Source organism: Amblyraja radiata, chromosome 1 (assembly GCF_010909765.2).
Source record: "Amblyraja radiata isolate CabotCenter1 chromosome 1, sAmbRad1.1.pri, whole genome shotgun sequence".
NCBI lineage: Eukaryota > Metazoa > Chordata > Chondrichthyes > Rajiformes > Rajidae > Amblyraja > Amblyraja radiata.
Window position 1 is genome coordinate 152079741 of NC_045956.1, and position 22555 is coordinate 152102295.

The window sequence follows — 22555 nt, forward strand, 5'->3', positions numbered from 1 at the left end:
TGTCCACAGGATACCTTACCTTGAGATTAGCTTTATTTAAATTTTCCAAGTTGGTTACAGGAATACTTTATTCCTCAAGGTAGGTCTTTGTAACACCAATTAAAACCATTTATGTATTTATGTCACTGTGTCATCTAACTGGTTAACAGACGCTTCATGTATCGAGGTGCAATTAAAACATTTTTTTTGACATTTTAACAATTTTCCATGTTTTAACTTTGTTCACTGATGCACTATTATTGTTACACTCAGCCCTAACATATTCTAGTTGCCAATCCCCAATGCTTCTTGGTTCTTGGTCTTATTTTTTTTCTTTTTAAATCTAACTATTCCCTCACCTAAATCAACATATCTCACTCCTTTTAAAAATGTTTAACTTGTAGTAAATGGTTATCACTGCAATAGAACAAAAATCTGTTACACACGTTAGTTCTTTAAATACTTTAAACATTTATTAAATGTTTAAATTTAATGAGGTTACAGCTGAAAATGTTACTATTAAGGACAGCAGCATGACACTCCCTAAGGAAGCAACAAGACAGAAGCTACATCTTTCATGCCTTCAAAATCTACACCAAAAGTAATTTTTTTTAAAGTATAAAATTTTCATTGAAATAAACACACAAGATATAAAATCTCATAACAAAACATAATGAGAAGCTCAGAGTTGCAAGAGAAGTCAGTTATAACAATAAATTAAGAGCGATTTTGCCTGTATGCTTTCTGCTTATTGCAGCTTTGTTAAAAATGTCATTTATGTTATCTAGTGAATCATTTAAGGGCTCTACTGCCCAAAGTACATCTGTTAATATTGCTGATATGTCACGGCATTAAATATTTAATTATCGCTTTGTCCTGCTTCACATGAAAATAAACCTCACTTTTTCCAACCATGTTCAGTCACAGTATTTAAAAATACTGCAATTGACTGAATTGCCTACTCTTTAAATTTGCTTATAAATATTGAAACTGGAAACGGAAGCCCATCTTATAACTGGGGCTTTGGTTCATTGGTTAAGAAGAATTTTCTGATATAACACTGGATCCAGTAGAGTAATCTGTTAAAAAAAAACACAGGTCCAGTAATAATGTGACTGTAGACTTGGATATGCTGACCAGGGATCGGACAGAATAATGTAATTTGCCTTTTATACGTTTCCTGGTACTTATCAAATGGTCGCATTAGCTACTTGAAAAGAAAATTGGGGAATACATTCAAAGCTTGGCTAGCTGCTTACATTTTGATTAAAAGCATGAAAATACAATGTACACCAAATGTTCCCATTTCATGGAATCCAGTTTTAACATCAATATGAATTAAGGCTTGGTACAAGAGCAGCTAGAATCTCTGACTTAAAGTAACATTCTGAAGCTATAGTTTTGCCCAGACCAACAACTAGGGAATCTGGAAGTTGCAGCTTTTATTTATATATAAAAATAAATATAAGAACATTCAGGTAATTTTAGAACAAATGGCAACACAAGATGCGTGTTTTTTTTAATATATATATATATATAGATAGGAACAGACTGCTATCATCCCTTTGTTTTCAAACTGGTTCAAATTCCTGACCACCTTGATTTTAAAATTCCAGTGAACTAATGAGTTTGATGTCAGAAGTCAGGAACTTTACATTTAAAGTTACTTATTAAACAAAACAAAATGGAATTAACTACATTCACATGTTTCTGCAAGTGCAATAATTTGTTACATCCTGCTTGTTATTACACTAGTTTACCCCCAATTTTTTTTAGAAATTTTGCTTTTATTCTTCACAGGGCAGCAGTCCTGACTTGCAATCGAATGAGCTATAAGCATTGAAATAATTCTTCTGGTTCTTTTTATCCTTATTTAATATACCTCCTTGTGCCACCTAGACAGCAGAAAAAAATGGCCAATTTTAGTTTTCCACGAAACCACCAATAATGACACATTAAAGACCATACCTCACACAAGACTTATACAAATGAAATAAGCTTGGATCCCATCAGTTCAGACAACAGTTAAACCCACAATCTAGAGAACAGCACGCATGCTTCCACCTCATTGCACCTGACCTTTTCTAATTTCTTAGCAAAATGGTAAACCTATGCATCAGATTACATGGCAATGCATTCTCTTTCATTTATACACTTTAAAAAAAAGCATCCTTTAAGTCTAGTTAGTGGCAGGTCCCTTGAAATGTTAAACTTTGCTTTTTTAGAGAGCTGTACAATCGCAAGAGTCTCTCACATCAAATTCCTCAACCCATCCCACCGCACACAATAAGGATTCACTGGGTTCATGGAAGCCTAAAACAGATTGGACAAAAGAAAATGCTTCACAGGACATGGGTCAGAGCCATATAACCGCAGGGACCAGAGGAAACATTAGAGATTCAGAAGTTTGCAGTTATATCAATTACAGCACTCTCCAGTATCTCCTGCAGAAATCACACATCAAAAGATTACAATTAAGCAGAGGTAGAAGTTGGAGTAGACCACTTGGTCCCTCATGCTTATTCCGATCGCTGATCTTTTACTTCAGTATTACATTCCATCGTTAACCCAATATTCCTTAATTCCCTTAATATCTAAAACCTTTAAATATACCGAACGACTGTCTCTCCACAATTTGAAATCTGATTAGATTTGATTGGAATCAGAAGAACCAATTCTGATTAAAAAAGCACTTACCAGAAAAAAGTGATTTTTAATCACTAAAAATTAAATATTGAGATAATTAACATAAGCAATTGCTTATTGACAATTCAAACATTGATGTGCTGTATACTTACCATCATTCATTTTGCCTTTACAATTTAAATAGGCTTAGAGCGGCCATTAATACATTACAGTTAATTTTGCATTTAAAGTAAAACTTTATGAAGGAAAAGACTAAAGTTTACCAGGCCTGGCCAAATATTTACAAATCAGTGGTTAGAAAGGTTGCCAGGAACATTTCCACAAAATGAAAGGCCAATCCTGCAGGATTCCATCACATACTGAAAAATGTTATCTGAAAAATGTTAGTCGTAACCCAGTAACACCAGTCCATTTTCTTTTTAATCATTTCCAATACCTTTTAAAAATCAGGGGTCATTCCTTTCCCATATCCCTGGTTATTCAATGGAAAACAAATAGTTGTACTCCTGCACTTTAACCACCAGGAGTCAGCATAATACCATAAGAGAACTAGGTTCTGCTGCAGAGGAGAAGGGTCCTCATTTTGTGCAAGAGGGATGCACCACAAATAGTCTTCCAGGCTCACATAATAAATATAGCTCCCATTAATTTTTTTATGCTATGTTGTTGGCCGAAAGTCCGCAAGTGCATTTTACAACCTATTTTTATAAATGAACGATTGCTTTGGTTTAGCTACCTTCTAACAGGACAACATTCTTTATAAAATCTTCTTCATCATATATTATGGTTCATGCACATTATATTTAATTTGAGGTTCAACATTTTTTTGGGGAGATTGAAGTAAAATAAGTAGGAACTGAAACAGTTCTGGATATAACACTGGTCCGCAACTCTCCATGATAGTCTTATGAATGAACAGGTCAAGCAAAATATTTTAAAAAGAAATGTACGGCTCCTGTAAAAAATATTTTTTATCCATGCAGTTAAGTACTCATTTGCTTCAGAAATTAAAATCATCTCATGGATACTCATACATTAGTGCAAGAACAATCACACACACTATTAGATCAAGTTGTCAACACATCCTTGAATCCTTGTGGTTTTAGATCATTCATCAACAAACACATACTTCCTGGAGATTATATCCACAAATTATTTTTCTTCATGTATCACACAATTGAACTTACCAAAGGACAGCGGTGTTGCAATGAAACCCTGTTTAATTTGGCCCAACAGAAGTCAACTTTGTATCTTTAAAAGGCAGTGCTCAGTTAAACCAACTAATGGATGAGTAATAACATTTCAGCAATAACCTGTTACTTAAGATTCTACTTTTCCCTTATATATAAAATGACTTCCGTGAATATTTTTAGCTTCTCATTGTGGAAGAACAACTCACTTCATGATAACAAAAAATAATTGGATTTGTGGTGATAAGAAAGTTCTCATATTATTTTGTATTAAAAAAGGAAATATGTATAGCAATTGTACAAAAAAACATACACTTTCAAATCTTAAGTATTACTTTTAATCAAACTACGGCTGAAAAGTGATGCTGGCCATGACAAGCAACAGTCTATATGGGTGAGGTGTTTGAGGGATTCACGTGACATTCCAATGACACAAGTAAAAGCTGCAATAAGGCAGAGTTTGCCTCAACTGATGCAGTCTGTTCTGCGTGGAGTTACCTCGACTGTCTGATATTATATTGTGTGAGAATGCTCCTCATTTCTCTGATGTACACAGGCGCTTGGACTTAATGAAGGCCATGCCATGTGTTCGCATGTGTGTGTTCAAGGCAGCTTCAGTTTCAAATGTTTTGGAGCAAACTTTGCACTTTTTGCCCGTCATCATCATTTCAGCCTGACTCTCTTCCTGGCTCATTTTGTAGTCCGCTGTGTTCTCCTCCCGGGCACCGTTTTGCCTGGCAACTTGTTGTGCATTCTTCATCTTGTGAACAATGAACAAGTGTCTGGTTAGGGACTGGAGAGAGGTATAGCAGAGGCCACACTCCCTGCACTGAAAGGTTGTGCCATCAGTTTTGTGCTGGGGGAGATGTTCTTGGAACTGAGTCACGTTCTCTGTGGTGAAGCCGCACACGGCACATTTATTGAGTTTGATGACATTAATTTTCAGTTTCTTCAACGGCTGTGTGATGGCTCCCCTGGGAGAAGGCCGGATCGCCGCCACTTCATCTTCTGTCTTCCTCTTCGGTGGCATCATAATCTGCGGGAAACAACAAAAGCTCCAAGTAATACACTCTTGGACAATCTCAGAGAAACTCCAGTGACATCACATTGCTTACCACTGAAGACATTTGAAACTGCATTTAGACTGTCTTGGCTTTTAGTGACAATGACACAAAATCAAATCTAAATTAGCCGCCGCCATTGATAACAATTATTTCACTTAACCAAGGTACTGGAGCAACATCAAATATTGACAGTAAAGGTCCAGTGGTTTTTAAGAGCCGACTGATTCCAAACTTGAATAACAATCTTGGAAACAACCTCTGCTATTAACTAAATTAATGGGCAACTGAAAATTGAGCCATATTTGTGTGATTTCTGCTGCCAGTAAGATTAATATTGTTTGGTGCTTCATTTTTGTTTCCACTGGGAGTGTCTCCACTGTCTGGGTTTGCCAGCTGTCGGGAAGTGGATTGCTTGTGCATCCACCAGTTTTAAGTATTCCCAAGTCAAGGATAAGATAGGTGAGCAAGGATTACCATCTTTTGTGGCTATCCCATGGTAAGTTTGGGAAGAACAGGGTTTGCTCCAAACTGACCTGCTGAAATCCCTGCATGACGTGCATGGCTCAATTGCCTTTGTAAAATTGCCCCTAATGTGAAGGGAATTAAAGTTTTAGATCAAAGACCTTTTTTCAAATCTGGCAAAGGAACTGAATTGTTCCCTCTCTTTCACAGTTCTGACAAATATTCTTTGTCGTGAAATATTAGCAGGTTTTTTGATGATAAATGATGCAGAATAGTGAAAGGCTTGGATAGAGTGGATGTGGAGAGGATGTTTCCACTAGTGGAAGAGTCTAGCACTAGAGGTCATAGCCTCAGAATTAAAGGATGTTCTTTTTGGAAGGAGATGAGGAGAAATTTATTTAGTCAGAGGGTGGTGGATCTGTGGAATTCTTTGCCGCAGAAGGCTGCGGAGGCCAAGCCTGAATATTTTTAAGGCTGAGATAGATAGATTCTTGATTAGTGCAGGTGTTAGAGGTTATGGGGAGAAAGCAGGAGAATGGGTTAGGAGGGAGAGATAGATCAGCCATGATTGAATGGTGGAGTAGTCTTGATAGGCCAAATGGCCTAATTCTACTCCTATTACTTATGACCTTATGCCTGACCTCCTTAAATGGAATATCTAATTGACAGAGGAGAAGGGATCTATATATCCATTCAAAGTCTGGGGAAAACTGTCTTTGGAGACTCAACCCTATATTTTTAAATCTTCTGCCTTCGACCCAAAACTACATGTATTCCAAAAACAATTTTCACCAATGAGATCAAAATCAAAGTAGGAAAAGTATTCTGCAGCAATGGCAGCAGTTGTTGCAAGCTGTGGGTCGTGTTTGATTAAAACTAACCTGGTTATCTTCTTTCTTTGGAGATCCTGTTATGATTGTTGACTCTGTCATCTGTGACACATCAGGATTTTTAATGCCATGCATGAGTCGAATGTGCTTTTCTAACATAAACCGTTTGGTGAATGTACGCTTAGAATCAGGACAATTCCTGGAAATAAAAAAGATATGGACACATGAGCAAGATGTACAGTGAAATGATTTAACCAATCATTACATCAACACAAGCATCTTCAACTTCCCTGCAAACAAATGAACATACTCTCATTAACTATGAGTGCTGATGCAACCATACAAATTCAATACTTTGGTTACAAAAATATTAATTCCCTTATGGCTACATGATGAGGTGCTAAGAATAGCCTGTGGATTAAAGGTTTTACAGAATGTATCCAAGATTAGTACAGGTGTTAGAGGTTATGGGGAGAAAGCAGGAGAATGGGTTCTTTATGGTAAAGAATATAAATGATTGGGACCAAGCACAACTGGAAAACTGGGCACAACAACACTTTCTCACCCAAAGAAATGTAGAATATATTGGAAGGGAAGACCAACAAAACAGGAGAGATAAGCACGTTAAAGAAACAGTTAAGGCCTAAGAGACTGCAGAATGTGGAATCTGTAGCAAAAAAAGAGAGCAGCTGGAAGAACTCAGCAATTCAGACAGTATCTGTGGAGGAAAATGACACTCAATTGAAATCAATCTGTCTATTCCCTGCACAGATGCTGCCTGACCTGCTGAGTTTCTCCATCTACACTACTTTTTTTTTGCTGAAGAAACAGTAGAGGTGTTTTTCTAAAGCAAGGAGGAGGAAATTTGAAATATGGGTTGTGATCATTTTTTTCTATCTGGCATAGTCTTGACACGTCTAACATAATGTTTCAACTCTTCTGCTATTCACATTGTCTTGTTCAAGACAATTGTAACTTGCCCTTTACCAGAGGAAGTAGCATTCTCCTTTCCCAGTGTCTGTTAGGCCTTTACATTATTCCCTTCAGTCCTGGTATGCCTTCTAAGTTGGTTCAATGGCAGCACTCAGAAGACACTGGGACTCGAATAAAAAGATTAGTCCAGTCCCAAAATGGCATCTGTTCATTTCTCTCCACAGATGCTGCCTGACCCAATGAGTTCCTCCAGCACTTTGTCTTGTTGTTCAAGATTCCAGCATTGCAGTCTCTTGTGTCTCTTAGAACTTGAATATGTGAACTAAACTGATATTTCAATATACTGTAAGATGGAAATATTGCATTGTTGGGGCTCTTCGTAGAGCAAGAAATGCCAGACAATCATTTACCATCACTTTTGGTGGATATAAAAGGTCCTGCTGTGTTATTTGAATATGACAAACGGTTTCTCCTTCTTTCTTGACCAACGCTTGGCCCTTAGCCAGTTGAACTGATCATTTCTTGCACCATGCAAAGCAAGTTCTAAAAAATTATGCAAAATTTGCCTGTGCTATAATAATGACTATTCTTCAAAAAAATAACTAGATGCTTTTTACTTGGTCTGAATAAAGACTATTTGTGTCCTCTTTTCAGTATGATTCTCAGCAGAAGGTCAGGAAGTTAACATACAAAAATATCATTAATTGCAGCTAGAAATGTCAGCTCAGGCTGGGTCAGGAAAGGGGATCATCTCTGTGGGATGGAAAGAAGTACCAGAGATGTGCCAAACGTTCCAAGGCCTCAGAGAACCCATGGCATTAAGCCGAAAAGTGATGTGTTTCAGAGGAAGGTTGGAGCTGTGAAATTACAATACCCTACTATAGAAAAGTATATTGGGTTTGAGGGTTAACTTTGCCTTGGGTTCACACTGTTTAATGAGAAATACTTCAGAGTGGGACCTGAGAAAGTCTTATTGTTCATTGAGAGAAAGGCACAGATTTGGGGCAGAGTCAGAATTGAACAGATCTGGTTTCATTGTGTTCATTTGAAGGAGGATGGAAAAGAAATCACCCAATTCTCTATAAAATTAGGATCATGCCAATTAATTACCATCACCCTCAACATAACCTGGAATCACATTTTACTGATCTACTTGTTTATCCATCCAAACCCATAGAAAACCTTTGATTGAGAATTTCAAAGCAAATTAACAGTACCAGTTTTCTCAATTAACTTTTGTATACCTATTCTGCTGCTGTAACAAATAACTGTCCCCGTCCCTTCTTCACCTAGAATATAGTTTTTGTAATGCTCTTCCTGGTATCTTTGCTTACTCCATCTCTAATTTCTCTCAATTCAAGCTCATCTACAATGCCCTCTAAGTATTACCACCAATATGCACCAGAATTGGTTCTTTTTGCTTCAACAGATCGAATCCTTATGCATCTCCTCATTATCATATTCATTTGTATCTTACTTCACCGTTTACCTTCCCTTTCTCACCTTATACCCTCCACCCTAGCATCAAGCACAAAAGGTTTAGCAATGGTACTCAAAACTGCCAGTTCACCTGTTAAAAACTATTTTATCTTCCTGCATCTCTATGCTTCCCATCATATTTTTTCTTTTGACCTTGGTGCCATTGGGAATGTTGCAGCACCCTTGTTGAGCAGAGACGCATTATTTTATGCACATTGTGCCGAGAAGCAAATTATAGGTGGTTCCTTATTCCTTGTGTTATCAACTGCAACATTCAATTCAATTCAACTTTAATGTCATTGCACAAATACTGAGTATGGGTACAACAAAATGCAGTTTTGCGTCAGTCCGTAGTAGTAGTGCATATAGAAATTAAAAAAAAAAAAAAAAGAAGATACAGAATAATCAAAAATACAGAATAATTAAACAATGGGGACGGAGGGACCGGAGAAATCTATCGGCGGGACTCCGAGTTCAGCAATGTGATGGTATAATTGTAGAAGCTGTTCCTCATCCTGCTGGTACGAGACCTGAGGCTCCTGTGCCGTCTCCCTGATGGGAGGAGGGCAAACAGTCCATGGTTGGGGTGGGAGGGGTCTTTAATGATCTTCCCAGCCCGTCTCAGACACCGTTTTCAGTGGAGGGCATCCATGGCAGGGAGCGGGGCACCGATGATGTGCTGCGCGGTTTTCACCACCCGTTGTAGTGCCTTCCTGTCCGCAACAATGCAGCTGCTGTACCATACCGTGAAGCAGGTGGTCAGGATGCTCTCGATGGTACAGCGGTAGAAGTTGGTCAGTATCTGGGGGGACAGGTGGGCTTTCTTGAGCCTCCTCAGGAAGTAAAGGCGCTGCTGTGCCTTTTTGATCAGCTTGGAGGTGTTGAGGGACCAGGACAAATCCTCCGAGATATGTACCCCGAGGAATTTGTAGCTGGAGACGCGCTCCACCTCAGTCCCCCCAAAATTCCTGCCTCTTCCAGCATGAGCCTATAATGTCTATTGGATATCTGATAGGAATTAAGATGAAATGTGTAGGAGGGAACTGCAGATGCTGGTCTACACCAAAGATAGACAAAAAATGCTGGAGTAACTCAGTGTGTCAGGCAGCATCTCTGGATAGAAGGAATGGGTGACGTTTCGGGTCGAGACACTTCTACAGCCTGAGCATCAAGGGAGAGGGTGGTACAGAGTTAAGGAAGTGTAAGAGATCAAAATAAATGAAGTTCAAGTAAAATGTAGAATAGACCATTGTTAGCTACAGCAAAAGAACATCAAAGATTCAGTAAATATATGTGCTGTATTGTATTGACAGCAGCATTAGCATGGACACCTGTCCGTTCTTTGTGTTATAGGACTTCTGTAAAGTCACAATAAAAAGTTTCCATTCACCTAATTTTCCTTTAGTGTTTGTTGTAACAAATTTATACGTGTTGCTGGCTACATTTTAATCCAGCAACGTTGCTCATTTCTTGCAAAAATAAGTAGGCAAATAAATTGCTCCATTTTTTATGGCGTTAAAAAGCTCTGTGGATCATCCAAACGCTGTTCATGACTCACGTAAAGATAGAGGGCTACAACTGAACAGTTCACAAAAGGCATTGTCATGTGCGCACATAGTTTTTACTTCAAACCCAAGCAAAGAAAGCCATGCAGAGCTTTTAGAATACATGCAAGTGACTTGATCTATCCTATATCTGCATTTTGCATGTGTGCATGCATCATACAAATGTCACATATTTATTATACCATGTTGATTTTCTATGTTTTAAATGATTCATAGTATAGTAAGTATATATTTATTAATTTGCAGATTTAATCATTCCCCACAATTCTGAGTTGCTTTGGTTTGCATCAAGCACTGTGTCTCTTTACGATTTTATCCACTTCCTCCGAGGAAGTTGTTGCTTCTTAATTAAATTCAGTACACTCTTTGGTCATTTCTGTCTAAATCTCCACTGGATCAAGTTCTGGAACATCCTCAGGATCACATAACTCATCCATATTCCATTTAATATTTTGCTGGAATTAACTGGCTTACATGTACAAATATGATTTTATCTTCTTTTTTTCTAATTAGAATGGTAGATTTTACTCCCTGAAGGACATTAGTAAACCAAATGGGGAACTCATTACAATTGAGTAGTTTCATGGTTAAGCATTAGTGAGACTGAAATCTTGCGGCACATCTGCCATGGAACATTAAGTAGTGGACAACTCTAGTTATCATATCATGCAAAATAAACATTATAGTGTTAGCAAATTCATATCTGAGATAACTTATGCTAACCACCCACCATAATGGTTCCTGAGAGAAAACTGAAGAAAGCTTTAAAGTGTCCAGAATGAAATTATCCTTGCCTGGTCCATGCTGACTAAGATGCCCATCTAAGCTAGCCCTATTTATCTACATTGACCAATGTTCCTCGGACCTTTCCTATCCCAATGTCTTTTATGTTTGTTATTGTACCTGCCTCAACTACTTCCTGGCAATTTGCTCTATCCACATGTCACCCTCTGTGTAAAAAGTTTTCCCATTGAATCTTCCCACTCCTACCCTAAACCTGTGCCCTCTAGTTCTCGATTCCCACACCCAAAAGTGCATTCACCCCATCTATGTCCCTTATGGTCTTATATGCCTACATAACATCACCACTCAGTGTCCTAAACTCCCAAGGAATAAAGTCACACACAACATCTCTCTATAACTCAGGCACCCGAGTTCTGGTAACATGCCCGTAATTCTTCAATAGTCAATAGGGATTTATTTGTCACATATGCAACTGCATAGTGACATTTTTGCATATATTACACATGCAGGCGCCGCCATTATTAGCGGCATTATTCTAAGTCCACAGCCCGGTCTTTTCTGCTCTCTTTCTGGCTTAATAGCATCTTTCCTATAGCATGGGTGATCAAAACTGAACACTATATTCCGTGTGGCCTCTCAATGTTTTACTGAACTGTAACGTAACATCCCAACATTTATACTCAATGCGTGACTGATGAGGCACAGCATGCCAAAAACCTCCACCATCCTTTCACAGTTTAAGAATAAGGGGTAAGCCATGTAGAACGGAGATGAGGAAACACTTTTTCACACAGAGAGTTGTGAGTCTGTGGAATTCTCTGCCTCAAAGGGCGAAGGGAGGCCGGTTCTCTGGATACTTTCAAAAGAGAGCTAGATAGGGCTCTTGAAGATAGTGGAGTCAGGGGATATGGGGAGAAGGCAGGGACGGGGTACTGATTGGGGATGATCAGCCATTATCACGTTGAATGGCGGTGCTGGCTCGAAGGGCCGAATGTCCTACTCTTGCACCTATTGTCTATTATCCCCATTTTATTCATCAGCTCCACCCATACACTCACGGAATAATCCCTTGTTAATTTCACCGTGGACCACTACTGCGATGTTTTCCTTAATCAAAAATACAAATACTCTTCCCTTTCCTCTATCTCTATCCTACCTGTGCTACCTGGATCCTGGAACACTGAGCTACCAATCCTGTCTCTTATTTAGCCATGTTCTGTAATGGCAACAGTAGCCAATTCCGTGTACCAAACCTTGTCGAGTTCATCCGCCTTACCTGCCAGGCCTCTTGCATTGAAGTAAATGGATTTTAATCAAGCAGACTTTCTTCGATCACAGTTGTATATTGAACTTGCTGTCACTGACATCTGTGTCACCTTCCAGCCTTCCATCAGCCTCACTACTGCCTTTGATACCAACCTCCTTCCATCTACTTTAAATCCTCGTGGCACCAGCAAATCTGCCCATTAGCATATGTCATAAGGAATAGGAGTAGAATGAGGCCATTCGGCCCATCAAGTCTACTCCGCCATTCAATCTATCTCTCCTTCCTAGCCTCATTCTCCTGCCTTCTCTTCATAACCTCTGACACCTGTACTAATCAGGAATCTATCTACCTCAAAAATATCTACTGACTTGGCCTCTACTGCGTGCTGTGGCAAATAATTCCACGGATACATCCACCCTCTGACTAAAGAAATGTCTCCTCATCTCCTTCCTAAAGGAACGCCCTTTAATTCTGAGGCTATGACCTCTAGTCCTAGACTCTCCCACTAATTGAAACATATTGGTCCCTCTCCAATTCAGGCACAATAACCTATCCCTCTTGTGCGAGTCACTTCTGCTTCAGAAGAATGGTCCAAAAATCTGAACCCCTGGCCCCTGCACCAACTCTTCAGCCAAACATTCATCTGACCTATCCTTCCGTTCCAATACTTATTAGTGTGCAACACATATAACTTTTATTCTGCTGAAAATGTCATCACATCTAATTAGTACGTCTTCTGTCCATGTCAATACCATTTCCATTTTCTCAGTACAAAACATTTCTTTACCCAGAGGTGAACAGCATTAATTGTGATGATGGTGACATCAAATCTAATTAGAGAGATTGCTGTCTTTATCAACAAACGTCTATGAAGTTAGAGGGCAGCAATGCTTCTGTTTTCCGCTCTGAGTTTTGAAGAGGTTATACTTTTCCTAAATGCGTGTAATGATGCCATCTGAAGGTTTTTTTTTTAAACCTGTCAATATTTGAGAGCTTATTAACTGTTACAGAAGCAGAAATTAACAAATTCCAGGTAATTCAACTTATGGCTAAATTTCTGACAAATAGCTTCATACAAATCCACGGCATTGACTTCAATTGTATGTGTTCTGCACTACATGGTCCCAAGAAAAAAATGAAACAGCACTGAATCGAGTTTTGCTTTCCCTTAGATGTAGCCATCTTTAACCAGTCTCACAAAATGGAAAAATAAATATTCAGGAACTTGGCAACATTTATTACATTAATAAGGAAAGGCAGTTCCAAAGAGCAAAGAAAGACTATATGTTAAAAAATAGCAAAACCAAGTATGTGTTGAATATTTTAAAATAATGATAGTGTTTATTTAAACAGTTACAATCTTGAAGTGGGTGGGCTCTTAATAGTAATTTCTTCATTAATATTTTATATTAAAAGGTATATCATAATAATAACATATTTGAAAAGGATGAAATATTAGAAAGGAATCTTCAAAAGCATTGTAACTGAGAACCACAAAATGAATATTGAGCACTTGATAAACAGGAACATGCATTCCTTTGTTTCCCAAGTATTGATAGGACTTTGCCCTCATTAAGACAGTCAATATGAATATATGTAGACCTATGTCGCACCGATATAAAGGGAGCAGATCATGAGTGGCACAAACTAAATTACCAGCATGTCATGATTTATGCAGCTCAATTAATGCAAGGCCAACCATACAGGATTTTTACTTTAAATTGTGTACCATGCACTGGTATCTAATTGTCCTTCAAATGATTTGAAAGATTAAGAGTATAATTTGAAATACTGGTGCATTGGAGCAGAAAGGATAGAATTAATGCAGACAGGCACTAGAGGGCAAAGATTTAAGGTGACAAGGGAATAGTTTAAAGGAGATGTGCGGGGCATTTTTTTGTTTAGAGAGGGGCCTGTAATGCACTGCTGCAGGGGTGGTGGAGGCAGACATGATAGTCATACCTGAGGGGCATTTAAGCAGGCACATGAACATGCAGGGAATGGAAAGAAATAATAATAATAATGGATGGGATTTATATAGCGCCTTTCTAGAATACTCAAGGCGCTTTACATCGCATTATTCATACATTCCTCAGTCACACCAGGTGGTGGTGAGCTACTTCTGTAGCCACAGCTGCCCTGGGGCAGACTGACGGAAACGTGGCTGCTAATCTGCGCCTACGGCCCCTCCGACCACCACCAATCACTCACACACATTCACACACAGGCAAAGGTGGGTGAAGTGTCTTGTCCAAGGACACAACGACAGTATGCACTCCAAGCGGGATTCGAACCGACTACCTTCGGGTCGCCAGCCGAACACTTAACCCATTGTGCCATCTGTCGTCCCGTGATGATGTGCAGCACGTGTGGTTAGTTAAATTTAGTATCATGATCGGCCTAGATATCGTGGCCTGAACCCGTGCCTCTCTGTTTTAAGGTCATGTGATAGGAGCAGAATTAAGCCATTCAGCCCATCAAGTCTGCTCCGCCTTTCAATCTGATCCCTCCTAATCCCATTCTGCTGCCTTTTTCCAATATCCCCTGACACCCGTACTAATCAAGAATCTATCTATGGAGCGAAGGAATGGGTGACGTTTCGGGTCGAGACCCTTCTTCAGACTGCCTGTCCCACTGAGTTACTCCAGCATTTTGTGTCTACCTTTGATTTAAGCCAGCATCTGCAGTTCTTTCCTACACATAAGAATCTGTCTATCGCTGCTTTCAAAATATCCATTGACTTGGCCTCCACAGCCTGTGCCAAAGAAATCCACACATTCATCACCCTTTGACTAAAGAAATTTCTTCTCATCGCCTTCCGAGAAACTGAGTCGTTCCTCGACAAGTCGTACAGTAAGTTTGTTACACCTAAGGTACTGGAAGAGAGAAGGTGGGAGACAGTGAGAAAGGGAGGGAAACATGGAATGCAAATGTCCCCGTGTGTTATACCTCTTGTGAACAGGTTCACCCTCTTAGAAGTTGTCGGGACAGAGACGTTTATACACTGAGCGGCGGACTGGCTTGCGATGCGAATAGGGCTGTTGAGCCAAAACCAAAAAGGCCAAAGTCAGGCAACGCCATTGTAGTGGGAGACTCCATTGTGAGAGGTACGGACAGGGGTTTCTGCGGCAACAGACGGGATTCGAGGATGGTGTGCTGCCTTCCTGGTGCCAGGATCCAGGATGTCACGGACAGAGTGCAGAAAATCCTCAAGGGCGAAGGTGAACAGCCGGAAGTGGTAGTGCATGTCGGCACCAACGATGTCGGAAAGAAGGGGATGAATATTCTGCAGCGTGACTTTAGAGAGCTCGGAAAAATGCTGAAAAGCAGGACCTCCAGGGTTGTTATCTCCGGTTTGCTTCCAGTTCCTCGTGCTGGCGAGAGCAGGAACAGGGAGATACAGGACCTGAATGTGTGGCTGAGGAACTGGTGCACGGGGCAGGGATTTAGATTCTTAGATCACTGGGATCTGTTTTGGAGTAAGGGGGAATTGTACAAAAGGGACGGATTGCATCTTAACAGGTGGGGAACCAGCATTCTGTCAGGCAGGTTTGCCACTGCTACACGGGTGGTTTTAAACTGAATAAGGGGGGTGGGGTGTCGAATGGGATTGTTGAGGATGGAGTTAAAGGGAAAGGGTTTCTGAAATGTGTGAGCGTAGAGACAGAGGGGTGTAAAATGAGGGTAGAAGCAATAGGTAGCAAGGTGAAAAGTAAAAGTGGCAGGCAGACAAATCCAGGGCAAAAATCAAAAAGGGCCATTTTTCAACATAATTGTATAAGGGTAATTGTAAGAGTGTTGTAAAAACAAGCCTGAAGGCTTTGTGTCTCAATGCAAGGAGCATTCGTAATAAGGTGGATGAGTTGAATGTGCAGATAGCTATTAATGACTATGATATAGTTGGGATCACGGAGACATGGCTCCAGGGTGACCAAGGCTGGGAGCTGAACATCCAGGGATATTCAATATTCAGGAGGGATAGACAGAAAGGGAAAGGAGGTGGGGTAGCGTTGCTGGTTAGAGAGCAGATTAACGCAATAGAAAGGAAGGACATTAGCTTGGAGGATGTGGAATCGATATGGATAGAGCTGCGAAACACTAAGGGGCACAAAACGCTAGTGGGAGTTGTGTACCGGCCACCTAACAGTAGTAGTAGGAGTTGGGGATGGCATCAAACAGGAAATTAGAAATGCGTGCAACAAAGGTAAAACTGTTATAATGGGTGACTTCAATCTACATATAGATTGGGTGAATCAAATTGGCAAGGGTGCTGAGGAAGAGGATTTCTTGGAATGTATGCGGGATAGTTTTCTAAACCAACATGTAGAGGAACCAACGAGAGAGCAGGCTATTCTAGATTGGGTATTGAGTAATGAGGAAGGGTTAGTTAGCAGTCTTGTTGTGCGTGGCCCCTTGGGCAAGAGTGACCATAATATGGTTGAGTTCTTCATTAGGATGGAGAGTGACATTGTTAATTCAGAAACAAGGGTCCTGAACTTAAAGAAAGGTAACTTTGAGGGTATGAGATGTGAATTGGCCAAGATAGACTGGCAATTGATTCTTAATGGGTAGATGGTGGATATGCAATGCAAGGCATTTAAAGACTGCATGGATAAAGTACAACAATTGTTCATCCCAGTTTGGCAAAAAAAATAATCAGGGAAGGTAGTGCATCCGTGGATAACAAGGGAAATCAGGGATAGTATCAAAACAAAAGATGAAGCGTACAAATTAGCCAGAAAAAGCAGCCTACCAGAGGACTGGGAGAAATTCAGAGTCCAGCAGAGGAGGACAAAGGGCTTAATTAGGAAAAGGAAAATAGATTATGAAAGAAAACTGGCAGGGAACATAAAAAGTGACTGCAAAAGCTTTTATAGATATGTGAAGAGAAAAAGATTAGTTAAAACAAATGTAGGTCCCTTGCAGTCAGAAACAGGTGAATTGATCATGGGGAACAAGGACATGGCAGACCATTGGAATAACTACTTTGGTTCTGTATTCACTAAGGAAGACATTAATAATCTGCCGGAAATAGCAGGGGTTCGGGGGTCAAATGAGATGGAGGAACTGAGTGAAATCCAGGTTAGCCGGGAAGTGGTGTTAGGTAAATTGAATGGATTAAAGGCCGATAAATCCCCAGGGCCAGATAGGCTGCATCCCAGAGTACATAAGGAAGTAGCCCCAGAAATAGTGGATGTATTAATGATAATTTTTCAAAACTCTTTAGATTCTGGAGTAGTTCCTGATGATTGGAGGGTAGCTAATGTAACCCCACTTTTGAAAAAGGGAGGGAGAGAGAAAACGGGGAATTACAGACCAGTTAGTCTAACGTCGGTAGTGGGGAAACTGCTAGAATCAGTTATTAAGGGTGGGATAGCAGCACATTTGGAAAGTGGTGAAATCATTGGACAAAGTCAGCGTGGATTTATTAAAGGTAAATCATGTCTGACGAATCTTATAGAATTTTTCGAGGATGTAACTAATAGAGTGGATAAGGGAGAACCAGTGGATGTGTTATATCTGGACTTTCAGAAGGCTTTCGACAAGGTCCAACATAAGAGATTAGTATACAAACGTAAAGCACACGGTATTGGGGGTTCAGTATTGATGTGGATAGAGAACTGGCTGGCAGACAGGAAGCAAAGAGTAGGAGTAAACGGGTCCTTTTCACAATGGCAGGCAGTGACTAGTGGGGTACCGCAAGGCTCAGTGCTGGGACCCCAGTTATTTACGATATATATTAATAATTTGGACGAGGGAATTGAATGCAACATCTCCAAATTTGCGGATGACACAAAGCTGGGGGGCAGTGTTAGCTGTGTGGAGGATGCTAGGAGGCTGCAAGGTGACTTGGATAGGCTGGGTGAGTTGTCAAATGCATGGCAGATGCAGTATAATGTGGATTAATGTGAGGTTATCCACTTTGGTGGCAAAAACAGGAAAGTAGACTATTATCTGAATGGTGGCCGATTAGGAAAGGGGGAGATGCAACGAGACCTGGGTGTCATGGTACACCAGTCATTAAAAGTAGGCATGCAGGTGCAGCAGGCAGTGAAGAAGGCGAATGGTATGTTAGCATTCATAGCAAAAGGATTTGAGTATAGGAGCAGGGAGGTTCTACTGCAGTTGTACAGGGTCTTGGTGAGACCACACCTGGAGTATTGCGTACAGTTTTGGTCTCCTAATCTGAGGAAGGACATTCTTGCCATAGAGGGAGTACAGAGAAGGTTCACCAGACTGATTCCTGGGATGTCAGGACTTTCATATGAAGAAAGACTGGATAGACTCGGTTTGTACTCGCTAGAATTTAGAAGATTGAGGGGGATTTTATAGAAACTTAAAACATTCTTAAGGTGTTGGACAGGCTAGATGCAGGAAGATTGTTCCCGATGTTGGGGAAGTCCAGAACAAGGGGTCACAGTTTAAAGATAAGGGGAATATATTTTGGACCGAGATGAGGAAAACATTTTTCACACAGAGAGTGGTGAATCTCTGGAATTCTCTGCCACAGAAGGTAGTTGAGACCAGTTCATTCGATATATTTATGAGGGAGTTAGATGTGGCCCTTGTGGCTAAAGGGATCAGGGCGTATGGAGAGAAGGCAGGTACAGGATACCGAGTTGGATGATCAGCCATGATCATATCGAATGGCGGTGCAGGCTCGAAGGGCCGAATGGCCTACTCTTGCACCTATTTTCTATGTTTCTATGTTTCTATGTTTCCTAAAGGAACGTCCTTTAATTCTGAGGCTATGATCTCTAATCCTAGACTCTCCCACTAGTGGAAACATCCTCTCCACAGCCACTCTATCCAAGCCTTTCACTATTCGCTACGTTTCAATGAGGTCCCCCCCTCGTTCTTCTAACCTCCAGTGGGTACAGGCCCAGTGCTGTCAAAGGTTCATCATATGTTAATCCACTCATTCCTGGGATCATTCTTGTAAACCGCCTCTGGACCCTCCTCAGATATGGTGCCCCAAATTGCTCACAATACTCCAAATGCTGCCTGACCAGCGCCTTAAAGACCCTCAGCATTACATCCTTGTTTTTGTATTCGAGCCCCCTTAAAATAAATGATAGCATTGCGCTTGCCTTCTTTACTTCCAATTCGACTTGCAAATTAACTTTTTTGGGAATCCTGCACCAGCAGGTCAAAATCTCTTTGCACTGCCGATTTCTGGATTCTCTCTCCATTTGGAAAATGGTCTACGCCTTTACTCCTACTACCAAAATCCATGACTCCACATTTTGTTACACTATATTCCATCAGCCACTTCTCTGCCCACTCTACCAACCTGTCCAAGTTCTTCTGCAAAGTCTCTGCTTTCTCTGTACTACCAGCCCCTCCACCTATTTTTGTATGATCTGTAAATTTGGCCACAAAGCCTTCAATCCCTTCATCCAAATCATCAATATACAATGTGAAGAGTAGCAGCCCCAGCACCGACCCCTGCGGAACTCCACTAGTCACTGGCAGCAAACCAGAAAAAAAAACCTTTATGAACAGAGTACCAATTTGAATGGATGCTAAACCATGTAGAAGTTGCAATATTGATTTGAGAAGATCTGGCAAGACTAGAGGTATGAGAAATTAATGCTTTAAAAAATTAATGCTTTATAACATAGGATTAACATAAAATCAAGCAGCGGGATACAAAACTATATGAGGTTTTGCTATGAACAGTATGGTTTTCAATAGTCCATGAGAAAAATAAATAGACTTTTATTACTTGCATACATTTAAGAATGCAACCAAACAATTAGGGAAACAGATTATTTTATTTTTCTTTGTACACAATGTCTATTGTAGCATTAAAAATACTGGTATTAACACTTTTTAAAATAAATGAATCCTTATGAATATGATATTCAAGAACAAATTCAAGTACAAAATTCATGTACAATTCAAGTATCAGATTATGAGAGGAATAGATTGGGTAGATGCACAGTGTCTCTTGCCCAGAGTAGGGGAATTGAGGACCAGAGGACACAGGTTCAAGGTGAAGGGAAAAGATAGGCATCTGAGGGGTAACTTTTTCACACAAAGGGTGGCGGGTGTATGGAACAAGCTGCCAGAGGAGCTAGTTGAGGCTGGGACTATCCCAACGTTTAAGAAACAGTTAGACAGGTACATGGATAGAACAGGCTTGGAGGAATGTAGACCAAGTGCAAGCAGGTGGGACTAGTGTAGCTGGGACACGTTGGCCGGTGTGGGCAAGTTGGGCCGAAGGGCCTGTTTCTACACTGAATCACTCTATGACTCTATGAAAAGATTTTATTCCCCCCAGAGAACTAACATAGCAGACAGAACTATAAGAAAACATATCCACTCGAAGGGGAGTCTAGGACAAAGGGAAGTAGTTAAGGAACATCAGGAAGGATAGGGGTGCCGCAAGGCTCGGAAGCATCAGGGGTGCTGCAAGGCTCGGTGCTGGGACCCGTTATTTACAATACATATTAACGATTTAGACCAGTAAATTAAATGTGACATCTCCAAGTTTGCAGATGACTCAAAGGTGGGTGGCAGTGTGAGATGCGATGAGAATGCTATGAGGCTGCAGGATGACTTGGATAGGTTGGGTGAGTGGACAGATGCATGGCAGATGCAGTATAATGTGGATAAATGTGAGGTTATCCACTTTGGTGGCAAGAAGAAAAAGGCAGATTATTATCTGAATGGTGTCAGATCAGGAAAAGTGGAGGTGCAATGAGACCTGGGTGTGCTTGTACATCAGTCACTGAAAATAAGCATTCAGGTACAGCAGGCAGTGAAGAAAGCTAATGGCATGTTGGCCTTCATTGCAAGTAGATTTGAGTTTAGGAGCAAGGAGGTCCTACTGCAATAGACAATAGACAATAGGTGCCAGCACCTCCATTTAATGTGATCATGGCTGATCATCCCCAATCAGTACCCCGTTCCTGCCTTCTCCCCATATCCCCTGACTCCGCTATTTTTAAGAGCCCTATCTAGCTCTCTCTTGAAAGCATCCAGAGAACCTGCCTCCCACAGACTCACCACTCTCTTTGAGAAAAAGTGTTTCCTCGTCTCCATTCTAAATGGCTTACTCCTTATTCTTAAACTGTGGCCCCTGGTTCTGGACTCCCCCAACATCGCGAACATGTTTCCTGTCTCTAGCATGTCCAAACCCTTAACAATCTTATATGTTTCAATGAGATCCCCTCTCATCCTTCTAAACTCCAGAATGTACACGCCCAGCTGCTCCATTCTCTCAGCATATGACAGTCCCGGGAATTAACCTTGTACACCTACGCTGCGCTCCCTCAATAGCAAGAATGTCCTTCCTCAAATTAGGGGACCAAAACTGCACACAATCCTCCAGGTGTGGTCTCACTAGGGCTCTGTACAACTGCAGAAGGACCTCTTTGCTCCTATATTTGATTCCTCTTGTTATAAAGGCCAACATGCCATTCGCTTTCTTCACTGCCTGCTGTACCTGCATGCTTACTTTCATAGACTGATGAACAAGGACCCCCGGATCCTGTTGTACTTCCCCTTTTCCCAACTTGATGCCATTTAGATAGTTATCTGCCTCTGTTTTTGCTTCCTGTTGTATAGGGCTCTGGTGAGACCACACCTGGTGTATTGTGTGCAGTTTTGGTCTCCTAATGTGAGGAAGGACATTATTGCTATTGAGAGAGTGCAGCTCAGCTTCACCAGGTTAATTCCTGGGATGGCGGGGCTGACATATGATGAAAGAATGGAGCAGCTGGGCTTGTATTCACTGGAACTCAAAAGGACGAGAGGGTATCTTATAGAAACATATACAATTCTTAACGGATTGGACAGGCTAGATGCAGGAAAAATGTTTCCAATGTTGGGCGAATCCAGAACCAGGGGTCACAGTTTAAGAATAAGAGGTAGGCCATTTAGGATTGAGATGAGGAAAAGTTTTTTCACCCAGAGTTGTGAATCTGTGGAATTCTCTGACACAGAAGGCTGTGGAGGCTTATCCACTGGGTGTTTTCAAGAGAGAGTTAGATTTAGCTCTTAGGGCTAAAGGAATCAAGGGATATGGGGAAAAGCAGGAACGGGTACTGATTTTAGACGATCAGCCATGATCATATTGAACGGCGGTGCTTGCCTACTGAACCTATTTTTCTGTTTCTATGACAGAAAGTGTCAATAAACAGCAACCATATAAGACAGGTGAAAGATTTAAATAATAGATTACTGTAGCAGCAGACGATACAAATACTTTAAGGCCATAATATGACATTGCTATGAAACCTTTGGCTGCAAATTGAAAAATAAATGTGTGAAATTATTGATTTATGTTGAAAACGTGCGTAACGATTGTGTTGTGAACTTGTTGTCAGTGGAAACTAAAATTGTAATTGCTCAACTTATGCGTAGAGATCTGTCTCATTTTGGAATT

At 40.6% G+C, this 22555-nt stretch overlaps 1 protein-coding gene across 7 annotated transcripts in view; it reads right to left on the reverse strand.

Moving 5' to 3' along the window:
- Positions 1 to 430: 430 nt before the first annotated feature.
- Positions 431 to 22555, reverse strand: part of znf532 (zinc finger protein 532) — a 123359-nt gene continuing 101234 nt past the window's right edge. For 4 of the 7 annotated variants that reach the window (XM_033032814.1, XM_033032833.1, XM_033032823.1 and 1 more), the window contains 2 exons: positions 6223 to 6370; positions 4351 to 4851 (listed from right to left, as the gene is read on the reverse strand). In XM_033032814.1, the coding sequence (XP_032888705.1) occupies positions 4351 to 4851; positions 6223 to 6370 (649 nt within the window). Of the gene's footprint in view, positions 4852 to 6222; positions 6371 to 22555 lie in introns of those variants that run through there. The other 3 variants (XM_033032842.1, XM_033032850.1, XM_033032859.1) reach the window with 3 other exon arrangements.